The sequence below is a fragment of the Sander lucioperca genome, chromosome 6 (assembly GCF_008315115.2).
Source record: "Sander lucioperca isolate FBNREF2018 chromosome 6, SLUC_FBN_1.2, whole genome shotgun sequence".
In the NCBI taxonomy this organism is placed as follows: domain Eukaryota; kingdom Metazoa; phylum Chordata; class Actinopteri; order Perciformes; family Percidae; genus Sander; species Sander lucioperca.
The window spans coordinates 2699849-2719511 of NC_050178.1; the positions used below are offsets into that span (position 1 = coordinate 2699849).

The following is a 19663-nucleotide window of genomic DNA, read 5'->3' on the forward strand; positions in this document are numbered from 1 at the left end:
TTTAAGGCAATATTCTTGATTTTACAGGCAGGCAGTTTAATATTACTTGTGGGTTCATTAAGTAAATCATCAAAAGCTAAAGCTGAAATTATTACCCAGGCAGAAGCCAGCGAGACACTATACAGTTGTTAATTGGTTCACTATTAAGGTTTAAAAGATTTTCAAACTTTCCATCCTATATTCAAATAACTGGCAAATTCCATATTCTAACAAATGCCAGTAATAGCTGATTAAAATATCTGAATATTCAGATAAGCTGTACCTAAAAGAACTAATTTAATTGGTGTGGCTTTGAATTCTTACCTCAGCAATCTCTTTGTACTTTTCTTCCATGGATGTTCGCAGGTCGATTGTGTAGTGTGAGAGAGAAACTGATCTCTGGGGCTTGAGGGGCTTAGGACCAGATGCACTACACAGGTCTGTAGGCAGACAGAGCCAGAGTTACAGTATGTGATAGAAACACATAGAGAAACAAAGTGCAAAAACTGAGCCTTTTGAACACAAGCACATTCGATCATAAAACAGCCATAAACAGGCAAAAGGCTGAAAAAAAACGTTAAACATTTAAAATGTCTGGATCAAAAGGAAGGGGTCTGCCTCAGTCATTCGAACTAATTTGTACATTTATTTAGAAAAATAAGTAATGTAACACTGCTGTCATTTGTAAAATAAAGTAACTTGAGTAGTTATGTAAGTACATTTTTCTGTAATCTATGCATATTTTCTTAGCTATGTAAAATTTCAGCAAAGTAAAAACACTTTTACAGTGTCTACTGAATAGTGTATAATTTGAGGAGGTTTCCTTTGACCAGAGATAGTTACATGGTTTAGTTTTCTGCATCTGGAGCCACACAATGAATTAAAAAAATCCATCTTGAACTCTGAAAGACCACACGTAACAATGTTGTCTCTTTTCTGTAAAGTAACACGGCAACTTTTACTAAGCTAGGTTTATTTTATTAAGGTAATCACCCAGCTATATTTGCTTATGTAAAATATGAGTAAAGTAATAGTACCTCCAGTTGACTAATGCAATATTTCCACTATGAAGCATATTTTCTAGGGAAAAGAGCCATATGAATTTTACCAGGTTAGTACAGGCTAAGAAAATACTGTTGTGTGTGCTGAAGATTGATTGTTGGATTGATAAGGCCTGTAGTTTACGATGTACATGTTTACTACTGAAACAGCTCTGACAGAAAAGGATTTTCATAGACTTTGGACAAACAGCTAATACAAACAACTGCTAAAACTAGAAAATCAGTCAACTTCCACCAGTTATTACAGAAGTTGCTGTAACACATTAACTGATCTCACAGGACACAACCAAAGATAGGTTATCAAGTGGTTTCAAGATTGAGAAATCTTTGGCCAAGAACTTCCTTTGTTTCCTTCCTTTGGCTACATGGATACATTAGCCAGTTTTTTTCTTTTATATACACTCTAAAGAAAAAAAAAAGACACAAAGACATCAGTTGCAAACAGTCAGCCAGAAGTTAAACAAATGCAAATAGGGCATAACCATGTTTACCTATGAAGCTCCGGTGACAGTGACAGCATGAAAATCCTTGTATTATGTTCAAGAACAGAAGCCGGTTTAAGGAAAGACAGCTGTACCAATATATACTGTGTCACTTCAATCCCACACGGGTATGCACACACACTTGAAAAAGAACTACCCTAACCCACCTGTACACACTGACACAAGCATACACACACCTGAGAATGACACAGAGGGGCCTTTCCCACTCTAGACCTGCTGAAAACAGATGACGCCTGCTCCACTCCAGACTAAACCAAAGTCAAGAGGGGAAAACTACCAAAAGACAAAAAAACCTTTGTCTCCAAAGACTGAGGGACACAGAGGAACAACAAATTCACTGATTCTTGTGTACGTTCTACAGATAGCCATGCCTTCACTTAAAGAGAACCATACTTTAAAGATTACCATAGTTATGTGCACACACAGTAATTCACTCACTCATAATAAGTCTATGGCTTTGGGAGTGGTGTGTTCACTCTCCTCTGTAATTGGTTGCCATTGGTTGTACTGTGTCTGGCCTGTCACAATTAGTCTTTGCAGTCTGCCGTCTGCCTCCAAGGCTGTGGAGTTTGGAATGGACAGAGGGCAACTCTCCCCAGTATACTAATAGTAGCATGACAATGTAAAACATTTCAATATTGCACAAAGAGGTTTTAAGAGTTTCAGCCTTGCCATGATATGCTGACAATCATATGCTCATTCCTTAAGGACATACAAGAGTGTTTGAACATACATGTGTACAGCATAGCCCAACAAATACTGGATTTTTGAGATAGATAGATGAGTTTTTACAAAATTATTACATAAACACAACATAACTTTCTAAATTACCTATAACATGTATTTGTCATATAGGTACTGACATTTCTTGCTATCAACATGGCCTACATACACACCTATGCAAATATGTCTGCAATAAACTAATATAACCCTGGCCAATTTATCAGATTATATGCAGAGTGCACACATGTGTGGAATGCATATTAAGACATGCCCATTTTCACATGACAAACAGATGACTTCAAGTATACAGGCACACAAACAGAGTCATCCCCAGTATAGTATCCATGTAATCCCTTGGCCTGTCCACCACAGATGACTCTTAATCCAGCACCCCAACTCTATTTATACCAGTGACATCATGGCAGTAAAGGTCTAAGGTCTAAGGATCGAGCGTGTTGTATGTTGTACAGATTGTAAAGCCCCTTGAGGCAAATGATCGTGATTGGATGTGATTTGTGATATTGGGCTATATAAATAAAACTGACTTGCCTGGACGTAGGGAGCACAAACCCACAACAGGCTATAGCCTCACTTCAAACACACCGTTTACTTTGTGAGGGTGTCTTATCTATGTTAGAATTAAATGCTTCAATCCTTCTATCTTTAAGTAGCCATTGTGAGTACATTTCTTAGACCAGTGAGTAATATTGATAAAGCTCTCCATCTCAGCTTTCTCCACATCCCTGGGACCTGAGTCTGCACACCTTCCACATACACTACCCACCTGTTCTTTTGAACCCTACCAGAAAGACAGTCATCTAGAAATATGTGGAGCTGCCTCTGCTTTATAAGGATCAATACAGTCCTTCCAGTCCCTCAGGCCAAAAGTAGCAGCAGACTAGTCAGGCAGCATCATATAGTAAAGTAGTCAAACAAAACATTGTACAGTAATGTTCTTGAAAATATTCCATAACCAGATTAATCTATATCAATTTGACAACTTCTATTTGGTATATGAAGTTAAGTGTATTTTGACAAAAAAAACTACTTTGTATGCAACAAACTCAACTCAAAGTTCCATAAGCCCCACATTGTTCTACATTTATTCTATCCTCTGTAATTGATGAGCATATCAATTACAGAGAAGGAGTATAAGTAATTATATACTGTATGTGTATGCTTGCTGATTAAATCACCAAATTATAAACTGTGTCACATTGCGCTGGAATCTGACCTGGTTGTTAGACAACTACATTATTCTCAAATGTCAAAAGAGGCAGTCTTGAGCAAAATAACAAGACCCAAGGTTCCTGCCCTTTTGGTGAATACATCTGGCTAGATTTCAATCATTTCGTTAGGCACACTGTGCTGGATACAAATACCATGTTGTGGCACTCCTTGCTCTATTCTTTGCCCCGACATATTACTAGAGCCAATTACATGTTGGACAATTTAACAAGTTCATGTCTCAAAGAAATAATGAGAAAAGTATTCTTTTATTTTAAATCTACATCTTACATGCAACCTCACAATGCCAGCCTGCAATTCCCTTTTTTCATTGTGGTCTGGCAATGCTCGATTTAGTTCAGAATGAAAGACAACGGGCGCCCGGATAGCTCAGGTTTACTCCTCGACGCAGCAGGCCCGGGTTCGACTCTGACCTGCGGCCCTTTGCTGCATGTCATTCCCCCTCTCTCTCTCCTTTCATTTCTTCAGCTGTCCTGTCAATAAAGGCCTAAAGATGCCCAAAAAAAAAGAATGCAAGACAACAAGACAACATAGATAATTGATGGGTCTCCTATTCACTCAGATATCAACAAACTGGCCGCAATGTCTTACTTTGTTCTTACTTGATTTTTGGTTTCTGGTGCCAGTCTCTTGAAATTGAAATTTGACTGCATCCATACCAGTATCTGGCCCTTTAATTAAATGCTGTGGATTAATAGCAAATATGTGTTTTTTCCTGCAGCAAGAGGCAGCCAAGTGCCCACATGACCCCCTGTCCAACAGTAAAATGTAGGTGTGGGAGCTCTGCCTCCAGTGGTCCAGGCTGGCCCAGAGCCAAGATGGTCCAAAAAAATTGGATTAAATGAAGAAAAACGGAATATGGCGACAAGTATGGCAACATAGTTGATATCATTATCACAATTAAAAACAACATATCACAATATGGCAAATGCATTCAAAATTACATACAATAAAATCCAGTTCAAATTGGGTTCCACTTTTACACATCGCATGACACCAGACTTCATATGTGTGTCAAAAGCTCAACTTCAAAACCTAATTTTAATACTTATTGATTACAGTTTCATCTACAAGATTAGCTTTGACAATACAGTAGAACAGTGGTTCCCAACCTTTTTTCCTTGGCGCCCCCCCTACTCATGTCTAAGAAAAGCTGAGCCCACATTGCAGCAATGCATGATGGGCATCTTAGAATGAGAGAAACTGTTGATGGCATAAAAATATGCCAGTGTCCCAAAGTAATTGTTTTAATTTACTTTTTGGTCTATTGCGATCGTGGCTTTAATGTTTAGAAAGAGATTTGACTTTATATCCTGGGAGGAAGAGTGATGACACACACTTGTTCCTTAGCAACCACAGATGATAAACTCCTTCAGGTCTTTGTCTCGAAAATATATTATCAGTACTAGGGATCAGTACAAGGGAACAAACATGGCTGATAAAATTTGACAGCTAAAAACTACTGCCTGCAAATTCACTGTGTAAACAGTTGGGGCATCATTTTCTTTTAAAGAAAAACATAAGACAAAAATACATTTCAATGCATGCAGAAAAACCAAGATAATTGTCAGTACAGTGGAAGGAGAAAGTTACCTTAAAGGCAGGGTTGGTAATGTTAAAAAGCTAGCAAGATTTTAAAGTAGCATCTACTTAGGGCTCTGTCTAACCCCTCCCCCTGCTCCGACCCACAGAGCTGCACAAGCACCGCTGCTTCAGAGCAGAGCGGAAAAAGGATCGCAATTTCACTTCACGTGTCATTCACCGGTAAGCAAACACCCAATATTATCATACTGAATGTTTCAAACAAACATGACTACTGTTAGCAATTTCGCAATGACGCCAATTGAGCTCAGGCTCGTACATGGGAGGGGTAGAGTACGCGCAGCGGGCAAAGGAGGCATTTCATTGATTCTTTCAAAGCGGACCGCGAGGCAATGATTGGTAGGTGTTTTTACAGGATTACAGCAGCCACAGATGACGGATCTTTTCAGAGCCCATACGCTATTTATTGCTGTCGGGGAGTAAAAACCATTTCAAAAAAATATATAAAAAAGTATACTGTATATTGTAAATAGTAACCAACCCTGCCTTTACCTGCTACTCCGCAGCTTTCTATAACATAAACAGCCTTTAATAGGAGATGGATAAGTCACTTGTCATTGCCATCACATACGCCGACACACAAAATAGATGCTTTTAAAACTGAGAGCCCAGCAGTTTACAGTATCTGTCTGCTCATACAAACTGCCTGTAGAATACAGTGTTGATGAAGATGCAGTTCTAAATAAGATATTTATTTTTTTCCAGCTTCAGTGGCACCTTGTCAGCAACTGTATGTCTGCTGCGACTGCCTTTCTTGTAGACCGTGTACCTTATGCTGTATGTTTTGTTCATGTCGGCACACTCACAAGGACCTTAGTGATCAATCCACTGGGCATTATTACAGCAACAGCAGCAGGGACTAGATGTCCCAAATGGCAAGAACCAGACTATGCAATAAACTATGGCACACATCAAGCTTTCCAAATATCTGCACAATAGCAACAGACCGAGCTAACAGATGCATGACGTATTTTTCTCTTTCACTTAAAGAAAATCCTCCCCTCACTTCTATATTTCCTCCCACTGTTTTCTACATCAGCTTATTCCAGTACACAGAAACTGTGTTTACTGACACCTCATCTGTCACTATGAGCTTGCTTGTGCAGTATTTCAGGAGTGATAAGTACCATGCCTCACACAGAACTGCTGTAACTTCTAGTAACACAGTATTCACATTCACATTAACAGGCTCTACAGTATATGATGTTTATCATTAAGCAGCAAAGGTTACAGTACCTCTATCTCCCTGTCTTGTCCTGTTCTCACAGTCTCCGTTACGGTTGCAGTGGCCTTGTCTGAGCTCTTGGGATGCTGGGACATGTAACTAGGCCTGGGACGGCCAATGCACCCTCCCCCCGCTGGCACAGTGGAGGAGAGAATGACAGCAAAGAGAGAGAAGGGAGAGACAGGATATGCTCTTTCCTAAACACAAGCTGCTCTAACACCAGAATCACACAATCCCCCCCTTTTCTCTTTTCTTTACTTCTCCTGTTGTAACTGTCACCACCTCCAGTGTGCTGGTGAAGCAAGTTTTTTTTCCTCTCTCCTCTGATTCTCTCTCTCTCTGCCTTCGTCTCTCAGCTGCTTCCTGGATTACACCGGTTTTCAGTGCATGAACAGCACAGCCTCCAAGATCCCGGATTTAAATACTGATTTAGAACATACCACGTGGCAGAAAAGGGGAGGGTTCCGGGGTGAACCACTTCAGCCTCTATTGTGCTGTATAATGGAGGAGGCCCTGCATCTCTGGCCACTCCCACTTCTTCTCTACCTCCCAACTCTTATTCATGATGCACCACTTCCATCACCTCATGACTGCAAACCTTTAAATCATGTTATGAATACCAGTATTTATATAAAACAATTATTACATGTCCATTAAAGGCATGTTTTGTTGCACATGAATGCATGTGCAACAACAACATTCCTTAGTATGTGTCATATAATCACTTAATTAATTTGCCTCCTGTAGTTCCCAACACTTTAGCACTGTAATATAGTCTTTGGTTTTAAATGGCTTATTGGTGTGACTTAAAGGTCCAATATGTAATATATTTACTGTAATAAATCCAAAAATGACCCCAATGTGTCATCAGAAGGAAACATGGTAATGCCAGTATTTTCTCCTTTTGAAATTTCCATTCCGTGATGGAATTTCTGTTTGTGTTTTGGCCTGTGTGTTGTTATCAACTGCCCAGTTTGACAGCCAGGTCGGGTTGCCAGATATACTTGTAAAAACGTAAACTCAGCGCGCTACAACTGTAACGTTAGTACAGCCATGAAAGCAGCAAACAAACGAACAGGATCAACAGAGATAGATTCTACCCAACCTTAAAAAAACCCTGGCATGTTTCTAACAGTTGCGTGACCAGAGACGTTACAAACCCCGGGTAAATATTGGAAATGTATTTGAAAGATGGAGACAGCTTAGAGCCCAAAAGGACGCCGAGTTGGCGGGGGAGACGACTCTCTCCAGTATTTTGAATTTGTATTGCAGTAACTATTTTAAACACTAGCTGTCAGTATTACATATTGCACCTTTAATATTTTAATGCTATTATGTGCTGATCGTTTTTTTTTCTGCTTGCTGTTGATGAGTCTGTGTTGATACATCCATGCAACATGCCAAATTTCCCATGCAGCAAAATAGACTTAACTACATTTTTTTATGATGTAAATCATTTTTATGTGATCGTCAGATGTTTAAATTCAATGTCTGAAGTATGATTACTTGCGTTTGTGAGGTTGATATTCGTATGACTGAGCACACGTATGAGTATATGATTGTGTGTACATGCAAGTGAGCTCATTTACATGCAGCATGCCATGTTGCTTCCCTGCATAGACCACATGATGCCAGGAGGATGTTTCTTTCCTCTCTCTCACATGACTCCTGTGCAGCACAAGGGAAGGCCTGTCTGCTGTATTTCACAATGTACAAGAAATCTGCTAAGCTTCTTTTCAAATTCCCTATTTAGTGAATTTTCAAAGCAACACTCAGAGCAAAGATCATTAAAGGGGTGATAGAATGCAAAACCGATTTTACCTTATCATAGTTGAATAATGACAGTTCAGTGGGTAAATAGGACATACATAGAAGCTCAAAATCCCATTGATACCCCTTTACTATGCAAATCTCACATTTAGAAACTGCCGCTGAAAACGGGCGAATCGCAACAAAGCTAAAAGTTGACGTCAGCATCTCAACTCCTAGTCTTTGTCACGCCCCAACATTTGCATAGGCTACACCACTGACCTGAGGTCAGCTTAGTCTTCTGAATCTAGCTAGGTCATGCAGATCATCACAGGTCTGCTATTTAATTACTAAATTCACTTCTGAGACTTTTTTATGCGAGAAATCAACTATGTAGAGGTCAAATATGGGCCGTTTTATGAAAATTGATGGCTAATTGCAAATTTTGTCTGACTGTGTGTCGCAGTTCAGCAGGAGCTCAGCAGGTTACGTGACAGCGGCCGGTGCTGCCTCACCGCCCGGCGTGTCCTACTTCATAGACTCCGGCTCGCTGTGAGCTAGCTGCATCTTAGTCACAAAGGGAAGCCCGCAGCGCTCCATACCCGCGCAAAGTCACCGTTTCTGGGTTAATGGACTACAAAATGCCGAGGCCCTGATGGGGCCTGCAGCTAGCCGCAATCTTTACCCATAGGATTGAAGGGACAGTAGCAGCTAACGAAATCCCTAATGTTCACAAAAATGCATTAAATTGAAATCGGACACCATTGTTAGCTTTATAAGACCTTGGGGTATATGTTATATAAGTGGCGTGACGAAATTCAAACTGTAAATATACTCTAGTTATGCCGGCAGCTGGCAGCCAGCCAGCTGGTAGTCCAGTAACCGAGAAACGGTGACTTTCACTGGGTATGGAGGTTTCTGTTTTCTCGTCAGACTGTGTGGAGCTCCTAAAGTCCGACACGTCTTACCAAATTTGCAATTAGCCATCAATTTTCATAAAACGGCCCATATTTGAGCTTTATATAGTTGATTTATCGCATAAAAAAGTCTCAGACCTGCTGTCTCGTCTCCAATGTGTTTCTATGGGGTTCGCTCAAACCAATCAGCGCGCAGCTCATCTAAATATTCATGAGCATACCATATTTGGAAGAAAAGCTCTTGTTCCAAATAGAGCCATATTCACAGGGTAGTTAAGGGCCTAATAAATTAGCATTCGGGCAATTTTCAGCCCAACCAATGTTACATACCCTATTAGGAGACCTTAAGGAACAGTGTAAAATACCCTATATAATCATTCTATCACCCCTTTAAGAATTTTTCCACGTGAAGGTCTGTGAACTTGTACTAGCTTGAGGCAATTGTTTTTCTTTGACTTTCTGTTCTGAGCTTGAAAATTGAAATGGCATCCCCTGTTTAGGGTAAATGATGATGAGGAGTAAGTGTTTTGCCATTGATGACATTACTTGCTTACAACAATAAAATCAGATCAAGCTGAGAGATTTGCTGCAAAAATCCAGACAATATACATGTCCACTTTCTGTCTTTAAATATTTCTCGAAAGCAGCCTGAGATTTGGAGTGTTTTTCCAACTCCTTTTTTTTTTACCCTTGTCAAGCAAACCTAATACTAACCCTGCAAAGAAATTCCCATGAATAAAACAGGACAAATATTCCACAAAATACTCATGGCTTTTCAGCATTCAGACTGATGCTGTGTATCTCTCTTCCCGAGTCCATCAGAAAACTTCTCAAAACAATAAATCCTCCCTGCAGCCCATCATGCGCAAATACACAAAGACACTGCCTGTATACTCCCGTATACACACGCAAACATGTACACATACGCTGAGTATACACACGGACAGTCACACACTTCAAAATAAACAGACACGCACATTCCCACCCCTTTAATTCTGTGATTATCCAGAGCCCTGTCCGGTCACCAAACCTCTTGCCACCTCTCAGTGCAGCTCTCACCATATCTGAATATAGAAGAGAGAAGCACTGTGTCACTTGACACTGTCAACATGTAGCACACTGTACTTGGTACTTGAGAGGTTAATATCCCATTCCTGAGACCAAAGGTGTGTCAGGGATCAAAGCCGAAGCCAATAATAAGGGTGTTGCTTCACAGAGATAGCTTCTGATTACACACGACCTGTTTCTAAGAACTTGTCAACTCAAGGCCTGTGGGCCAAATCCGGCCCCTCACAAATTTTGATCCAGCCCGCATATCAATTTAGGTTCACAATACATTTTTGCCCACATAGTTGTGCACCAAACCAAAAAGACGGGAAACTGTTTTCAAACTATAATTACGCGTCACTCAAAGCCAAATTTGGCAGATTTCTGATATTGAGACTTTAAGAAATTTCCAAACAACTGGTCAGTTTATATATTCAGGCCTGTGAAACAGGTTGTTGTAAAAAAAAAATGTAATCATTGTTTTGCTTGATTTGCTAAATTCTATGACTTTTTTAGGGCTTCATGTCGACCAAACTGTAAGTGAGAAAGCTATATGAGACATGCAATAATACAGTCAAAGATATTTGACTGTTTAGATTTAATAAAATCATGTCAATAAACTATACATGTCTAGCCCTTGATGTGATTCTCATTTTCCAGTGTGGCCTTTAGTAAAGTTGAGTTTGACACCCCTGATGTAGACTATCACACTCACCATTCTTGCTTTGATTTACAGTCTTGTTTGGTAAAACTGTGATAACAGAATTCTATAGATGCTAGATAGTCTACTCTACAGAGTCTGTTAAGTAATTGATTAATCGTTTTCTCAGAGCCCAAGGTGACATCTTAAAATGTCTTGTTTTGTCTGACCAACAGTTTAAGACTTAAAGATATTACATTTACATTAATATACATATTTGAGAAGCTGACAAGTGACAATTTATATCATCTATTGATTGATAGCCCACATCTCACCCCACTCTCCTAGAATGAGTGATTTACTCTTAGAGCTTACTGACGATCAGTGAACTGTGATCAGTGTGTTGAGAAACTGTGTGGGTGTTTGCATCTTTTCACGATGCATTAGTGGAGATCATTAAGTTAACCAGGGAAGTCGTGGGCAAGCGATGACTCTTTGAGGTCACAGGACAATAAAAAGCCAGTCAGGGACCAAACATCAGCTGACACTGGATCATCTGTGATCAATGAGGTGGATTAAATGAAAACGGATCTTCATTAGAAGCCATGCTGAGGGCAGAGACAGACCAAAGCAGTATGCTTAACTGTACCTCAGCAATGAAATACAACCCATCATAACCTTGTGTATATAAGCATCGTCTGTCAGCCTGCAAATCACCCCAGTGAGACATGGTGTGTCCAATGGCATGTTGAGTTGTGTGTGTATTTGTGTTGTGGTGACACTAAAAGACAGATATTGTGGCTCTGCTGGTTATCTACTCGCCCCAAGCAACAATAGGCCCACCTGTTGGTATTACAACTTTTGAGGCCTTGGTTCCTGGTCCTCCAAAATCCCTTTTCCAGAACTGACACACTTCCTCTGTTACATGGGAAGCAAATGGGCTATTTATATCAGAAGAAAGCCCTGGAATGTTCCAGGCAAACACAGAACAAAGTGGTCCTCACTCATCTCTCACTGCAGAGCAGCCAAAGACCTGAGACCCAGACAACCAGCCACTTGTTTAAAACTGATGGACTGACTTTACAAAGCACTTTTGTGCCAGAGACTCCCTCTAGTGGTGAAATGAAAAAAATGCAGAACTGTACTTATAAAATGTACTATTAAAAGCAGTTCACAGAAAATGTTCACACATTTTACCAAAAATAAAGTCCCAATGTACAGTACATGCCTAACTGGGTTTGCACATAATGTATTAACTTCGGATACAAAAGTCATTAATTGCCATACCTTTCAGTTGCTCTTAGTCCCAAATGTGTCTTCACTGGTGAAGTTTAATAATATAAATAAATTTAAATTGTGCAGTGGCACTTAGGTTCTGCTTTATCTCTCAGTAGTGAAGAAATACATCCGACACCTCTTCAGCAGGAGTAGGGAACACAAAATTCCTTAACACCCACAAACACAAACATTATGGGGCCCTGGGCAGGGTCTCAGAAGTTTCTGTCTACTGCGGGGCCAGAGGGGTTGGCGGTGGAGTGAGGTGGGCAGGCCGATTGTGCAGGTTAAGGTCCATAGGGCAACAATCTACACGTTGTTGCCACATATGTAAATTAGAACCCTGACAGGGTGATGCAGGACTGTTGCCATTAGCACTGTTAGCGATCCCCGATTCCTCTACCCTCTCTCTCCCTTTGTGATCTGATCAGCGGTATGAGCTCCATAGGCGCACAAATATTGATTTATTATTATTATTTATTATTGATTTTCTATGATCAGAACTCCGTCCATGGCAACTGTCTGTTATACTAAGCAACAGTTTGTTATACAGAAATAAGACTGTAGAATGGCGTGATTGACCAATCAGAACCTCGTATTCAACAAGGCAGTGTAATAATGATTTAGTATGGAAAGCTCCCTAGGGGTAATGGAACAGAGCCCACATGACTAGGCAAGTCATGAGATACAGAACACACATGAATGCAAGAGAAGCCCACAGAGACATGCCATGAGGGGAACAGTATTTCTGATATATGATCAACCAGAACAGGGGAGGCTGGGGTGGTGGAGGGAGTACAGTAACCAGTATCTGCAGCATGGAGCAGATGTATAGCAAGTAGCACGCATTCAGGCTATCGTGGCGCTGTCTTCTAATAGACTTTGTATCCAAATGTACATGCCAGAGACCCTCTACATTCTGTTTACATTATCCAGCACCATACAGAGCACAGAAATCCACAGAGAAAAATCATGGTATGAGGCAGGGAGGACTACTTTGCAAATGTGGTTGAGTTGACAACACAACTTAAAAGAAACAAAGAAAATATATTTAAACATAATCTGACAAGCTAGACGACCAGACAGCCTACAGATAGAAGGTACAGAGGGTAGTGTCAAGTTATAGGCTAGTAAGTTAGTAAAGATCAAGGTAAGAGCCTCTGAATGAGATCAGATGACAACAGAAAGGGCAGAAGTGACTCATGCTGGAGAGAGGAATTCCCTCCACCTCTCTGCCAGATACTCTAATAGCCTCTATACATCACGTCATATAGCTTTGGCTACAAAGCTAGGACATTACATATTCTGCTTCATGTGATGCAATGAAGGTCCAGTGGGAGAGAGCAGCCTGCAGCCAGGGACAGATTCCTGCACTGAGAATACAGAGTAATCAATGTTTCCACCAGCAAATCAACAGCAACACTTACATAAGATAACCATTCTAAATGTGCAGGAGATAAGAATGTATTTAAAAAAAACTAAACTTAACTGCCAAGATTCTTAAAAGGAAAAATGCCGTATAGTGGTGCTATTTCTAAAGGTTGCTATAAGAAGTAACATAGGAAACACTGAAGGCTTCAGTTTATGACATGAATTGAACATCTACTGGTCAGGCTGCAGCAGCTTTTTCTGCAGCAGTAATTTGGCATCATGAATGCTAACAGACTGGTGTGGTCAGATGGAAGTGCTATAATGGGTGGCCTACATGTGGCTCTTATGACAGACTGGGAGTGCAGAGGGCTCAGCCAAGCGGCTAATTGAGAGGACTTGAATGACTGCATGGATGGAGAGACCTCTAAGTTATTTATTACTGCAGCAAAGGCAGGCTTCCTCAGTAAATACAGTAGAGTGTATGTGTGTGTGTGTGTGTGTGTGTGTGTGTGTGTGTGTGTGTGTGTGTGTGTGTGTGTGTGTGTGTGTGTGTCAACGTGAGTTACTGCTTGAGATCGGCTGCAGCATCCCTCCAAACACTCAACATTTGTTCTGTGTTATGGCACACTGAGGAAGTAGCTTCAAATGAAATCAATATTAACATTTAATTGCCTCATAGATACATTGCTGGTCTAACCTTTTAGTTTCTCCCCAAAGAAACCAGTTAGCATCAACTTCAAAGGTAATCACTGAACTACGATCATGTGGCCTGTATCCCATCACACTAAAAAGTTAATGAAACTCCTACGCATACCTTGTGAATCGACACTATGGTTAATTATAATACCACAATGTACCAGGGATACAAGCCTGTGGTGAAAAAGTCCTATTAAAATGTCAATGTCAACAACTAATATATTATTGATAGAATACCATAGAATAAAGGACGCCCAAATAAAAAAGGAATTAGGAAACTTAATTTCCTACATTTTGTAATATTTTGTTGTGATGATGAGAGAGGTGCAGTTGCAACACAAAACGATCCCACTGCCTGTCTAACCCAAGCTAATGAGATAAGGAGAAGCCAGTAGACCCATGATAACCTGTTGTAGCTACAAGGGGAGGGCAAAGGGGCCCATTAAGGGGTGGGCATCCCTTCACAGTGCAAGAATTATCCAAATATACCTTCAACCTTCATAAACTGCCACCTTTTAAAGGTGTCAACATTTGACATTCAAACAAGTACAATAAATGTTTAGAAATAACAACTTTGTTACAGTGTTTTACACTGTTCAGTTAGTTGGTCAACACTGGGGAAGAAATAATCAATATAATAATGGGTGCATATCTATTTGGGCAGGCAACCCACATGACAGCTATCTATGGGAAACACTCAAAAGGCGGTTACTATAGCGCAATAGTGTGTTCTTTCTTCGGCATGCACAATATTACAGTCGAATCAGTAAAAGCAGACTCAGATCCATATTTTAATGTGTTTTAGGTTTAGCTGTATTATAATATAATTTATTGCATGGTATTTATTAACGTACTAACATTAGAGTGTCAATTACAGAGCAGTCAAAACCATCGTCTAGTTTAGAGCTGACAAGATTTGCTGACCAATTGATGAGTCGATTGACAAAACTAATCAACAACAATTTAAAGCTATAGTGCATAATTTCTGTCTCCCCCATTAGGAATTTTAAGTAATGACAACAACACTGTTCGGCGCATCCACACAACGCAAGCGTTCGGTGATCGTACACCACCCCCACCCCCCTCCTCCACGCAGTTGCTAGTAACATTTATCCCGTCAAATCAAGGAGGACTTGGAGGATTAAAAAAAACAGATGAACTCTTCAGAAGAGGTAATTATCTTGTTATTTTTATTTCCTCTTCGTCTCCAACGCTGAGGTTGTTCTTTCTTAGCGGTGACGTAAAACGCATCACTCGAGCTGCTACACGCGAATGTCGCCGGACTACACCATTTTGTAAACATAGGCATACTGAGAAATACAGAGAGTTTTGTGGAGCTGCTTGTATCAACTCATTTGCAATGGCTTGAATGTAACATATTGTAATTGATTGACAATTTCAGATACTTTATCAAATCAAAATGCCTAGCATTTCTTGAGCCATGCATCACCAATACCAGGGTTTGCAGCTCTGAGAACATGCTATGTGCCTTTTGTCCATATTTTGATTAATGATTAATAAAAATAAATGATCCAATAGATTAACTCAGTTGCAGCCCTAGTTTGGCTAAAATAGTATTGCATCACAGTTCCACCCAAAGCAGTATGCATGCTGAATGCTAAATATCAAAATCAGTCAAAGCTTTAAACAAATTACACCAATGTAACAACAACAGATACAAAACAAAACTAAGCACTGACTACGGTTTCCACCTCTGGAAACTCCCTTTCCTTCCTTATTGCTACTGTTGAGCCACATGCATTCTTAAAAGCCACTGCACAAGCATCTGTGTAATTTTCTGACTCCATATTAATGTAAGAGCTGAGAGTTCACTCATTCTATGGGACCCCTCAGACCCACACTCACCAGGGCTGGTGGTGCTCTGCAGGCTCCCCCTCTTGCGAAAGGGGGATTTAGGTTTAGGCTTCCCTTGTCCATCGTTGTTGGAGGAGGAGGAGGTGGAGGAAGAGGATGACATCTTGCCGCCTGTGCTCCTGTTACTACTGGAGCTGAGTGAGTCAGAGCTGTGCAGTGGCCAGCAGAGGGAGAGAGGAGCACCAGCACCAACGCTGGAGCTCTGTCTCATGGTGGGGCAGCAGGGCAGCAGGACCCATACTGGGCCGGAGGAAGCTCCTCTGCAGAGTTGGCTCCTCCTTCTAGCCAGCAGCAGGTCAGCAGGCGTGCCGCAAAGCGACAAGCTGAAAGGCAGCCCAAGGCTTCCCCGGCTCCTGCTGGGGGCCATCCTTCTTGGTTGCCCTAGCAACCAGGGAATGAACTTCTTGCAGCTGATGCAGGGAAAAACAGCCATAGAGGAGGGCATTGCAGATCAAAGTTTGTAGCTAGCATGACAGCCAGCAAGCACGGAGATCGACAAAAACCCTGCCAGTTGAGTACCAAGGTGAGTGAAGGACAAAAGTTTTTCCACTCATCTAAAAATAGCAATTAGATACACTGGATATCATGAGAATGTGTATTAAACCCAGATCCAGCTGAACAGAAAGTGACAAAAAAAGTCAAAGAATACAGATTGGTCCAAGTGGATAAGCACAGCTTAGTGTGTGAGCTCACTAGTGAACTCTCAATCTTCACTGCTGGAAAATTGTGAGGGGAGTCAGACAGCCAAATGATGACATGATGTATTAAAAATAGTGACAACAACCAATGCACAGCAAGGCTACATGTAGTAATGCAACCTGTGACAAGTACCGTATGCACCATAGACTGTAAAAGGTAGGCACACAACTTTCTCTCACGTGGTTCCTGTAGTTTGGAAACATTCATTATTATTACACACTTTTATTTAAAGTGTAGTTACCACACAAGCTTCCACAAGCCAGCCAACCTAAGAGAGTAAAACAAATAAAGCTGTTTATTGTTTTGTTACCAGAACTTTGCTTTATTGACACTTAATGCTTGAGGATTTTATGTTGCAATTTGTGAGAGATTCACCCCTTTTTTCTCACAAAATGCTTGTACTAATAGGGGAATGGGAGGGACCGACGCACCGGATGTGCATCTGGTAAGCCAGACTACTTGACAGAGTAGTCAGAGCAAAGAGAGTTCCAAAAAAAGAGTAAAGATCCCCATCTAGTGGTATGAAAATGTTATGTAGTTTATGCAGTTTATTACACAATTGCTCTTCAAGCAGCTTCAGTTTATCAAATTTTACAGACACTAGACCGCAAACATTTTACTTGCATAAACAATAAATGCAGGATTAAGGGGCTTTGCCATTATTTGAATGCAGAATGATAATTTAAGTATGATCATTTTTACCTGCTGCATACAACAGTATAGGCTGAGTCTTTTTTAAATATGTATTTTTAATGTAAACCAACATATGGTCTCAATGGCCAGAAATGTTGTGCTGTAGAACTTTGTTAGATTCTATGTGATGGTGTTTGAATCACCTGTGCTTTCCCTGTATTTTTAGAACAATGGGACGGGATAATTTGATTGGTTGTTGAATAATGAGGCCCCAACTCCCAGCTGTAGTGACTCTGCCATTTTATGTATAACACTGAATGGAATTATTATGGATTATTTGAAACACACTGAAGAAGACTTTGTGCTGAAATGAGTCAGCCTTGATTTATTGTGATGTGAGCCTAATTAAAAAAGTGCAATGACTATTTTTTCCTGAGATGTGCTACCTTTTCTTCAATTTTGGGTTTAGCACTCCACCAAGAATCTCCATTGTTGAAGCGTAACCTCCTTTTTCAACTCAGAATAGAGCAGTTTTCAGGGATTGCACTTGGTATAGAGACAGCTTAGAATATATTGTACTGTTACCGTTTCCTCGACCACTGTCCTCTAATTACACTTAAACACTTCAGAATACAATTAAATTGACGTAGCAACTAGAGGGTTATGTTCAACATTTTTGCAAGTAAACTGGCCTCTGGTATTACAGTCCAGACTGAACTTGATCAACTCTGAATAAAATGCTTAATTTTTATTTAGAATAAATTAAAACATTAAGAAACTGATAAAATGTGGATCAGATATTTCACAATACAACTGTGCCTGAGACCAAACCCCAAAACCTAGCATACTGATCTCTAAAAGTGCACAATCTAAAACACAATCTATAAAGTTATTTTTCTTCAAATCAGTGTGGAATAAGTCTAAAAACAAATATCACAAACCAGTTCAAACTATGCCCTGACTATTGAAAACAGACTTGTGCATACAGAACAATCAAATAACTAAAATGTAACCTTTCTATCAAATGAGCTTGGCAAAAACATCTTTCAAAGATACATTATGGTGGGTAACTGACAAAAGTGGAAGAAGTCAAGGTTTATCTTTGCTTAAAAATATTGTTTCTGGATGTCTCCAGCTTTTTTCTGTTTTTGACCCAGTTTTTGAGAGAGCTGACGCTCACCATCTGGTACAGCAGCAGCAGCAAGGGAAAAAAACAAGGGCCTACTTTTGTTTGAAACATAAATCTTAACTACCCCCATGAATATGTCACACATGTTGCTAAAAACCAAATGTCTAACATTCTCAAAGCCTTACCTGGAACAGCTGTCAATTATGTTAGCCTGATGGCTCCTGTTATTCCTTCTTTGGTTTTCTCTTTGCCCCTTCTGTTTGGTTAAGCTGTCTGTCTGCACACGCTTTTGCTAAAAATGAGACCACTGTGCACATCACTGGCTGCTTGAGTTTTTTTTCCCCCCACTCCTTCAGAGCAAAGCTCATGGAATTCAGCATTTTGTCCGCAGTGGCATACACCAAAAAACAGTATTCTCTCTTTCCGTGTACAGCCTTTCATAGGAAATGTTTTCACATTTAAAACTTTGCAGTTAAAGGTGCAATATGTAATACTGACAGCTAGTGTTTAAAATAGTTACTGCAGTACAAATTCAAAATACTGGAGAGAGTCGTCTCCCCCGCCCCCTCCTCCCCAGACTCGAAGTTAACGGCGGTTGCCAGGCTGAGACCGCAGCATCCACAACAATGTTGCTACACGCTTGTCTCACATAGCCAGACTTAATTTCAGCTAACGTAGCTAACGTTAGATGCTGGCTATATTGACAGTCACAAAAGCCCATACTCATGTGGAGTTCTGTACCTAACTGACAGACACACTTTTTCGGCTTATGATTACGGTGGGAACCGCTAAAAACGCAACAACCTCGCCGTCCTCTCCACACGCCAGACAGACACACTTCCTCAGCTTAGAATTACGGTATGAACCGCTAAAAATAACACTACCTTGCCGTCCTCTCCACCCGACTGAACACACTTTATTGGCTTAGAATTACGGCAACAATCGCTAAACACACTGCAAACTCAAGGTCCTCTCTTCCCGATTTACAGCCCACCTCTCTTGGCTTAAAATGACTCACCGTTGTCGGCTACGGCCGCTGAACAGGCTACAAGTTGTAAACAGCCGTGGCCACTTGACTGGTCTTCCGGTAACGTTAGCAGTTAGCAGGGTTAGCATGGAGACATTAGCCAGGAGGACCAGTAGGGATCACTTTACTGGCTGTGTATCAATTGTTTTTGCGAGTAACCAAATTGGGTACACTAGCTATATAATTCAATGTGAGTACACAAATGAAATTACATAAAATGCCCGTCCCTTGTAGCTGTGATAAAATAGCCTGAAGCTAATGCTT

The 19663-nt window shown here is 40.5% G+C and overlaps 1 protein-coding gene across 11 annotated transcripts in view; it reads right to left on the reverse strand.

Moving 5' to 3' along the window:
- The window catches only part of LOC116041512 (AMP deaminase 2), a 32544-nt gene that overhangs the window by 11368 nt on the left and 1513 nt on the right, over window positions 1-19663 (reverse strand). For 3 of the 11 annotated variants that reach the window (XM_036002043.1, XM_036002042.1, XM_036002041.1), the window contains exons 1-2: window positions 15903-16293; window positions 304-419 (exon numbers count right to left, since the gene is read on the reverse strand). In XM_036002043.1, coding sequence (XP_035857936.1) covers window positions 304-419; window positions 15903-16278 — 492 coding nt within the window. In that variant the 5' untranslated portion in view covers window positions 16279-16293. Of the gene's footprint in view, window positions 1-303; window positions 420-1531; window positions 1549-6352; window positions 6744-15902; window positions 16372-18557; window positions 18648-19663 lie in introns of those variants that run through there. The other 8 variants (XM_036002045.1, XM_031287419.2, XM_031287417.2 and 5 more) reach the window with 6 other exon arrangements.